Genomic DNA, 10,221 nt, shown 5'->3' on the forward strand with positions numbered 1-10,221 from the left:
ATATCCAAGTTGAATAAAATTCCCACGATCTATGGGAAGGGCAGAAAAGTTAGTGATGATGTCTAGTGTATTTATAACTTAAAAATATCCTTTCCTACTTTCCTCTGTAGGAATCAAAGCCTGAAAAGTGTTACACAGCAACTACTTGGTATTAAAGGGAAGTGGCTGTGGATTATTCCTTCTCAAAGGCAGTAGGTGGAAAGTTCTGAGGACCAGATTACATAGACTTATGCTAAACTGAAAATGTAAAGATGCTTGAGATAAGTGGGAAATACGGGTCAAAAGAGAGGAAAAATGTGATTGATGTGCTCTTTCCTTTTCAAAGCTGTACAAAGCTGTGACAGCACACAGGTACCTGTTCTCAGGTCACCCATCTGAATTCTGAGTTCTGGTAGACATCCTTGTTATTCATCACATGGTGTCTACATCCAGCTGTGATTACCTCGTAGCTGGTCTGTGCCTGCTTCACTGCCAGTGCTTCCATAGCTGTGGTGAACTTTGTTTCTCTTTGAGAACTGAAGCCATCCCGTTCCAGATTTTGAAGAAGAACGCACTAGAAACAAAGATGTGACAATTTGAGAAAAGAAAATCAGTGTTTTAAGAAAGAATTTCCCTCCCAGAAAATGTGTGCACTTAGGGCAAGCTTTGGTATGAAGATTTTGAAGATCATATGGTGTGTGCAAGCCAGCATGTTTTCCAAATACAAGTTTTAAATCTAAAGCAGGCTCACAGATGGTTCTAATGAGCTGGTCTTTGAGATTGACTGTGACTTGAACAAAAATAGTGGAACTTGTAAGACAGTAACATTTCCAGATGACTTCAAGCTAAAACTCTTGCAGAACAATCTTCATGCATCTTTTAACTGCACATATATATTTCTAGTCTACAGAAAAAATGAAGAGATTTTTAGGATTTTCTTTCTTTTATCTTCATTCATTATCTTGGAGTTGGTCTAAATTTCCAAATAATTATGTAGCAGCACAGAAGACGGTGACAAGCCAGACAGTAGAGGAGTTGATTCTGTCCAGATTGGTACTTCATATAGCCATCTGAATGAAAAGCTATAAAAACAAATTAAAACAGGCCTCGGTAAAGCACAGGGTTCTTTTTGCTGATATTATAAAGGTGTGAATTACAAGAAAAGTTCCAAAGCCCAAATTGCTGCACTCCAATTTGACCAGACTGTCAGCTTCTGGAAGAGAAATGCTGGTAATATAAGTATCATCGAGTGGTTCGTAGCTTCTTTGTGCAGCAAATATTAAATTGCATTGCTTATATTATCATCTGTGACAAAAAGAGTAAGAATTTGTTTATAATCTTTTCATGAAATGCCTTGAACTTATGCCATTTCAAAACCATTTGTTCCTTGTGTCACCTAAATTTTGAGACTTTTTTTATTTCATTGTAGGTCTACCTTATGGATGGGAAGAAGCTTATACAGCAGATGGAATCAAATATTTTATCAAGTGAGTATTTCTGAGAGGAAATGGATTGGAGCTAAAATAAAATCCCATCTAACTGCATTTTTAAACCTAGATTGAACAGGAAAAAAAGCAAATTAACAAAAGCTCTCACATTTTTAATACACATCTTTATTACCAACATCACTTGTTCATTCCTCTGGTTCAGTACTGCACTGTTTAGAAAGTCCTACAGGTCACAAAGTCAACTGAAATTCAGTGAGAACTGTGAGATTCTGTCTTTCAGATGTCTTTGAAAACCCCAGTGCATGTGTTGAGAACGTCCCCAGCTGTGTTTGACCATATAACAGACCTAGAAGATACAGAAGGAAAAAAAAATCCCCCCAAAATTGTAGAGTAAATATATCCATTTGCAAATGTTCTTATATTCTGGGGGAAGTGGAAGAATTCTGAGGGCTGGATTTTTAGAACATGCCAGTCTTGTTTCATCGGTGGATTTTAGTCCCATTGTGGCATTAAGGACCCCAGAGTCCAGCTGTCCTACCAAATGTGTCGGCTGCCCCAGAAGGTGGAGTTCTGTCTGCTCTCCTGATTCTGCAGCACTCATAGCACACTGTAACTAGAAAGATCATCTTTCCCTGGTCACCTCCTGTCCTGAATGGACATCTTGGGGAGAACTGCCTTAGCAATGAATTCAGTCTCCGAGCTATCAGCAGCTACTGATGACTTTTTAAATATGATCTCCTGTTCCCTTCTGTGGGAATCAGTTGTTCTGTTGCTGCAAAGCATTTTTTTTTCCAGAATATAGTGAAAACTAATTCATGTAATAGTTTTACTATTCCTCTAAAAGACAGAAACAATTGCTGAGAAAATATAATTTATCTCCATTCTGTATACATCACAAATGATTGCTTACATCGTAGCAGATTATTTCAGCTACTGGAATTTACATACTGTTTAAGTCTGATTTTGCAGGTAGATTTCCCTGAAGTCTCTTAAAAGACATGAAAGGCAGTGAATCTTTGCACTGAGATGCAACTGCTTTTATCTCAAACTCTTGCAGAAGTCACATAAATAACAGTGAAGGTTATGTATTAGCTAGTGAAGAAAAGCAGGAAATTGGTTTTTTTTGGTTTTCGGTTTTTTTTTTTCAAGCACTGCTCTGTTGTCCTTGACTCATCCCATGGTGCCTCAGGCTACGTGTGTTAAAGCAGACGTGATTTGTTGGGTTTTTTTTGCAGAGGTTTTCAAACACACCATACACAATAGTGCATTCCAGCTCTAGTCAAAGGGTGGCTTTTATTTTCAGACAGATACGAGTTACTAAATGGGATTTATAAAAAATAAAATTGTAGGCAAATAATTTAGGAAATGAAAACAAATCAGCAGCCAATTTCATAACAATGCAAATAAATACAAGAGCGAGTATTAAGCAGAGCACTGTTCACTTGGTCTCCATCTGGGCGTTGATACAGGGAGACATTATGGCACAGTCGGATGCTTAAGGTGGATGCTGGGTTCTGCTCTGGGTAAAGCACTTGGAATACAGGCTTTTACCAGCATAACTGGGAACTGAGCTTGAAGAGAGAATTATGCAAACAATACACTAGCAACAGAATAAAAGAAATCTAACACTTTTTCCTGGTTTTGTTACTGGTGTCTTTCATACAAGTGTTTTTGGGTGTCAGCAGAAAGCTCAGTTTGCTCAAGAACTCTTAAGATCTGCTCTTGGATCTTGGATGAACTGTTGCAGCTGTAGTAATGAGATGCTTATTAGCAACAGCGGAATCTCAGCCTTTCCAGGTGGTAGAAGTTAATTTCAGAAAGCTTCCCATGTTTTTCACTTTGCCCCCACTTGTTGAAGCTACAGATCTGAACTGGTCACATGAACAAGTTTTTTTAGGAACTTTTGCATATCTGGCCTTTGACCATTAATGGATCAAAAATGTTCTTCCCTCTTCTTAACGTGCTCCTAGCATTGCAAGTGATAGAGCCCTGGGTTTTCCATCATTGCTACTTTCTGTAACCTGTCCTGTGAAGCTTTGTGTGGCTGGCAAGGAAAATCTATCCATTTTAATTGAAGAGAAGGGAATGAAATCACCTGTCATGTTCTAAATGGAACAACCACATTTGTTAAGAGGTCTTAATTCACTTCATTAGAACGGAATTAACTGAATGCAAAGATAAAACATGATATTAATTAGTATTTTTTTTACCTAATTCCTAATTTTGTTTATATCTTTGTTACCAAATGTACATACAGAGTATAAGCCAGGCTCTTCATAGGCTTGAAAATTCATACCTCTTCAGTATTCATCTCAGACAGTTATTTGGAGAAAGGAACAAGGGTTGCAAGTCTCTTGTTTCTAATGTAGCTTGAAGAAATTTGAAGATAAAATTCTACCTAATATTAAAAATATCATTGAAAAAATCTTTTTTCTAGGAGGAGCTTGCTTGAGATGCATCTTTATCAGCTCATCCTTTTCAGATAATTAGACAATTCACATAATTTAATTCATTTGTTTAAATTGATTTAGCTGAATAGTTGATAATTCACCGTCCTGGCACTGTAAACTTGTTCTCTTTGGCTGTGAATATCAATCCTTTTATTCTTTGATGTTTAGAAGATCCAAAGCCATGAGGGGTGTAAGAATTATTTAGCAGTTGCCTTCAGTTCCATTGTGCTTTATTGTGCCATCAACTAGCTGAGTCCATAAATCTATATGCTATAAATCTAATGTGGTAAACACCCCAGAACGGAATCTTAATAGCACATAAGCTTGAGACAGCTTGCTGTGAAATTCCCATAAATATCTCTGAAGGGGGTGTAGCAATATGAAGTGCATGAGAAATCAGAGTTTAAAAGAAGCAAACCAGCTGGCTTGTGTTACACACTGAAGTGAAAACCCACTTATGTGAATAAATGACATGAATAAAACATTTACATGGCTCTATTCCTAAGGCACTAAACTGCTCTCCATCTACTGTGGAAAGACTCATCTTGTTCACCTCTATGTACCTGCAGACAACTTTCTGAAGTCACCTCTTTCTTTTACTCAGGAAATGATTTCAGTTTTGCAGTAAATTATTATCAATCAACCAAGTTGCTAAGGATCAGTCACAAAGTGCAAGCGAGGCAAGTGAGAGGAAATTAGCTTTCAGGCTGCTATCGTGTCATAAACTCACGTACCTCTATGCAAGGCATTAAGGTCATGCATATAGACTTACCGTGCAATATCAGATAGCAGCGTATGCCTCTCTGAGTTATGTGTCAGCATACAGTGCAGCAAGAGCAAGTTTCAGTGTTCTGCAATATAACATAAAGAAGTTATCAAAAGGACAACAATTATGCCAGTAGACTAAAAGGCAGCAATCAGCTTCATTGCTAATGTGGCTCTGCTCTCCTCTTGCTGAAGAGGAAAAGTTGAATTTGGCCCCAGATATGTTTTGAAATAATCTGATATACTTTAAAGTAATGGATAGTGCAAGCATTATTTTATTTTGCCTGGCAGCAATCATTCATCCACGTGCAGCCCCACATTCATGCCCCCTCACACGATGTCTAATAGAAATACATGCCTGCTTCTTCACTATTTTACCCTTGATATTTCTATCCCTGTTTACATCGGTGAATTTGTTTCAGAAGAGCTGAAATCTTGACCTCATGAACTTAAAGCAGCAACTGAACGTAGCCCAATGGGTTCTTCAGCAGTCCACTGCAATTCCAAAATTAGAGAAGAAAATCCTAAGTCTAGATCAGAAGGAATCTCTGGAGGTCAAGTCATCAAACCTTCCGCGGAAAAGTAAATGAGAGTCCTGTCAAACCAAGACCTGGACATTTCCAGGGAGGAAGGTTCCACCACCTATCCAAGCACCCTATTCCAACGGGCACCTGATGATCTGTGAAGGTCCCTTCCAACTGAACTATGCTATTCTACTTACAGTATAGCTGGGACACTAATTTTTTTCCTCAGAAAACCCATCAAAGTTGATCTCTTCCACCCTCCCACTACATTCACCTTTAACATATGGCATCTCTGTATCATGAGACTGGCACCTATAATTAGGTAGGGCCTTGCTATTCTCCCTCCCACTCCCACCCACTGCTTACATATGTATACAGTTTGTAAGGACCAGCTGTGAATTTTGCCCCTGTAACACCTCTTCTAGCTTTTTAACAGGACTAGGTTCCAGCTATTCCATATTAACTGTTATTTTTCTCAAGAACATTTATCTTAAATTAAATTAGCCTAAAAGACACACAGAAGTTCCTTTAATGTTTTGGGATGCTTCCTCGTAGATGAATTAGGACATATGGATTTTCAGTCTTATATTAAAAAGGAAATGGTAATGTTTGATTTAGGATTATCTTTCATTAATTTACCTAAAAATGAGAAGCTTCACATTGAAGCACTGCGTATTTCAGTGTGATAAAGCAGGCACAGGTGCTTTGACAGCATGTCAGTGTAACTGAGAGTAGAAGACAAGCAATACATACATTACAGGTTAATAAAAACACACAGTGTGTTCTGGTAGCTTTTGAAATCGTACCTAAAATTATGCTTCTACTTTGGAAAATAACAAATTGGACTTATTTTATCATATTCTATTTGTTTTGGTTTTGTATGGGAAGGAGCCAACATTAATTCTACTGAAAGCTGGGCAGTCACAGAAACTGTTTATGATTTTGTGACTCAACTAAGAATAGAAAGCATGTGTGGTAAATGAACTTCTGTAGTGTAAACAGTGAAGTAGAGCTAAAGGTATCATCGTAAATGGAAAATAAATCACAGCTGATTTTACTTAGCGTGCTCAACTGAAAAACAAACCTGCTCCTTTTGTAAGTGCACTTTCACATCTCTACTGCATTACAAAGAACCCAAAAATGTAGCACATCTATGTGTTTGTTTTTAGTGTATTGCAATATACTAGTTGACCACAGGCAATCTAAGAAGAAATCAAGCTCAATTAAGATCAAATTGTAGCAGAGGTGATCTAAGAGTAAACTGCACGTTCCAGTAAGGTTGGTATTTCAGTGACTTCAGAGTAACAAACTAAGGGAAACTCTGATCTGCTGCACTGAACATGCAGTGGGAATGAATCAAGTATGAGCTCTGCTCCTACCTCCCTCTACAGAGGTAGACTTTTGGCTAACAAAAAGACTTAAAGGCTTACTGGTAGTAATCTGAGATAAGGTGAAAATTCACAATAATTTCTAAGGTTTGGAAGTGTATCATCAGCAGATGATTAGGTTGTAGGGAATTCTGCCAGTCTGATTTTCACTAGTTGCATGACTATAAGAAAAATAGCCTCAGATGTGCAACCAGAAAACTTGGCTTTGGATTTTATGATAACATGAGCTTGTAATACAAGAATGTTGAGTCCTTAAGCTGCTTTTGATTGGATAATTTTTTTCCTTCAGAGGCTGTTTGTTTTTTAATTTCAAGAACCAAAATGGAGAAGCGTTCTTTCAGCTTCCACAAACACTGCTGTGTCCAGGTTCTGACGTGTCATACGAGGCAGCTGTTAACATTTCAGTAAGGAAACACTTACAGCTGAAATTACTGTTTTGCTCAAGCCTTGTAAATTCGACGGAAATCAGTGCATTGATTTCTGTTGCCTCTGCTGGGTAATTCTACTCTTAGCCTGGTGTGATCAAGGGTCTAGTTTTCACTATTTAGCAACTTCTATAAATAGAGCTGGACGCTGGAAAGTTCAGGCTCCCAGGAAGTTTTCCTGTGCTGGGGCATTTATGGGCTGAGTCGGGGCTCTTGGGATCCTGCGTCTGGGGAGAGGCAGAGCAGGGCACAGTAAGGGTTTGCTCCATGTGTGTTTCGTGTGAGGCCTGGGGAGGCACTCAGGGCTGTGAGTAACTGCACTGGTTAACGCAGCGCTGTAGGGTTAACAGCAGCTGGCTAAAACTGGTGTGAGGAGGAATTCAGGTCAGACTTGTGAAACTGTGAGAAGTTTGTATATCCTATCACTCAAACCTTTGGGCTTACTCAGCTTTGGCTCCGATCCCATTTTTATTACTGCTTTCATTTTCAGTGGGCTCATTAGTTTGTTGTTGGTAATTTTTAATGATCGAGCATGCCATTTAGATGCGCATATCTTCCTAGTGATAACAGACTTCTGAGATTGCTCATACATTTTTCTTAGTAGACAACTGTTTTATCCAGGGATAAACAGCGAGACTCTCTACTTTCACTTGGTATCCCTCAAGCATTAATTACCATTAAGCCAAACCTTCAGTCCCTGAGGGACATTAAAGAAAAAATAACATTTATGACACCTTAGGACACAGTGACAAGTGCTCTCAATCTTCCTGCAGCCGAGGAAAGGTGATGTCAGTCCATCCTTCAGGACCTAGCAGCTCCCTGTATAGTTTTATACACTGTGCCTTGAAGGAGTGGCCACTTTTAAACCAATTTTAACAAAGGAAGGGGAAAAAAAAGAATGTTTAATTTCAAGTAATCTGATTTTCATAAATAGAAGAAGCCTTCCAAAAATGCCTGTAGGTTTGTATTCTCTCTTGCTCGTATTGATGGCCTAACACAAATCAGAGAGGATGTATTTCTAATACAGGAATGTTCTGCAAACCAGTAAATCTGGGATTATCTCTTCAGACTGATTATGTCAAAGCTTTTTAGCCACAGCACTTGTAGGGAGCTAAAAATAAATAGCAGGAGGTTTCTACATCTACTCTTTACCTAAATCATGTTGTGCATATTGTGTATGTTTTCTTACAATGTATGTCTTTTTACAACTGCTTTTTACATGCTATCTGGACTTAAGAGTTATTTACAAGAGTTATTTCCTAGTAAGGATTTTAACAAAAGGTTTCAAACAAACTGTACTACTAGAAGCATGGGACAAAGTTTAGTGCAAGTTTGAAAGAACTGACTTCTAAGGTATGCAGCAGGTCAAGGCATCTACAGCTGAATACCAAATGAGAAAAAAAATTCAAAAATAATTTGGTTCTTATTTAAATTCAGAAATGGCTTGCTGAGAAATGGCTTGATAAAAGGCAGTATAAACACTTGAGTGGTACTGCAGGCAATAAATCTTGCATTGGCAGTGAATGAATGGATGGAATCCCGTGATTCCTCAGGCACTGGAAGGCGCTGTGTCTCAACGCAGGTAGATGGAAAGCAGTCTCCATACCTGTAAGTCAGTGTGATGGAGCTCTGACCCGCAGAATCCTACTTTGGTGAATCAATTTCCATTATCAGATATTCTGTATAGCATTCTTGAAGGTAAAAATGCAAACTTTTCACTTGAAAAGGTAAATCTAGAGTAGTTTCATCACAACTTCATGTTTAGTTAAACTTATGCACCAGAAATGTGAGTACAGAAATGAGCTTTAGGTACAGTTAGTAGTTGTGAGACTTAACTGAGGAGAACTGCTTGTTTTTTACAGTTTATATTAAATATGCCATATTTTTCAGCAACTTTTTCTCATGAACTTGTATTAAAAAATTCATCTTTGCACTGGCCTGACTATAAAAACAGTGAATTTATTAGCAAGATTTTTTAAGTCCAGAGAAGCTATTTCCTTTACCAAGAACACATTATTCCAGAAGGGAGAAGAGGCTGTGCCTTGCCCACACACAGTATGGCTAGCATGCATGCTACCAATCGTAGGGTGTGCAGCGTTCTCACCCTCAGACAATGAGCACATCCCATTTATCTGTCCTTACTGAGTTTGAGCAGGTTCTTCCCATTCATCTGGAAGCTCAACAAAAATACCAAGCAGCTCAGACTCCTTTTCAAGTATAGGGTTTAGGCCTTTAAAAAGATAATACTCCTTTTTATTACTTACACAAAGTACACCTTGTTTGGGTTTATTCATCAACTTTTTTTCGGTGAGAAATATTAATGATGAGTGTTCAGTCCACTTCCTCTTTTTTTTTTTAAGACTTTGATAGTCTGGGCTGTTCACTGTTGCTGGGTCAGTTTTATTCATTAACAGGAAATGTTGCTAGTTTGAACCAGGAATCTCCTAGAAAAGCACTCTCTCATTTATTTGGAAGTGAAACTTTCCAGATTCTAGCATCCGGAAGACTCCTCATTTTGTTTGTAAAATCTCCTAGTTAACAAGAAAAAGAGAATTCAGTATTTGAAAGTATTGTAATGATAACACAAGGCCTGAAAATGGATATCATCTGGCATTTCTTGTTTCAGAGATTGGTAAACCTTCTAGATTGCTGATAGTGTGTCTTTTCTTTTTTAGCCACGTGACACAGACAACATCGTGGATCCACCCTGTAACAAGCGCACTAAGCTTGCTCTGCTCTGAGGATGATGACGATGGAATAAGAGAGCCTCCAGGATCCAAGAGCCACTGAGGGCACCTGCTGACTGAAAGCAGTTTGATTTCCAAACATTAGAGAGGAGAAGCACACATTTTATTCTAACGTTCTCTCATCGTTGTAGTACCAACACTGTAGTACCCAGTGACACTTCTCCCCATGAAGTCAGGGCCGTTCTGCTGCCTATTTACATGGCTTTATTTTTAGGTGCCTCAAAAGATGCTGGCACTGCAGAAGTCTCTCTTAGTCCGTAAGTTCCCCAGCTGTGTAGGGATCAGTTGTGAATCTTAGGACCCAATTCATGACTTCTGTAGCAGCATAACTCCACTGACTCAGAGTGAAATTTTCTATTTTGACCAGCGTGACAGCCATTGGATACGCTTCGTGTTGTATATTCCATCTGATGGTTTGCTGAAGTATGCAAGGCCTGCTTTTTTTTAAGACCAATGCTAATGAGTGTAATGCAGATGGATGCCTTTTGTGTAGCT

At 38.5% G+C, this 10,221-nt stretch overlaps 1 protein-coding gene across 1 annotated transcript in view; it reads left to right on the forward strand.

Annotated features, from left to right (window-relative positions):
• STXBP4 (syntaxin binding protein 4) overlaps positions 1-9,769 on the forward strand; it is a gene marked incomplete at its 3' end in the record, with an annotated part of 45,737 nt that extends 35,968 nt beyond the window's left edge. Inside the window, exons 21-22 of the mRNA XM_079544264.1 lie at positions 1,409-1,466; positions 9,655-9,769. Of these exons, the coding sequence (XP_079400390.1) occupies positions 1,409-1,466; positions 9,655-9,769 (173 nt within the window). The remainder of the gene's footprint in view (positions 1-1,408; positions 1,467-9,654) is intronic.
• Positions 9,770-10,221: the final 452 nt, after the last annotated feature.

Source organism: Tetrao urogallus (genome assembly GCF_951394365.1).
Source record: "Tetrao urogallus genome assembly, chromosome: 18".
Lineage (NCBI taxonomy): Eukaryota > Metazoa > Chordata > Aves > Galliformes > Phasianidae > Tetrao > Tetrao urogallus.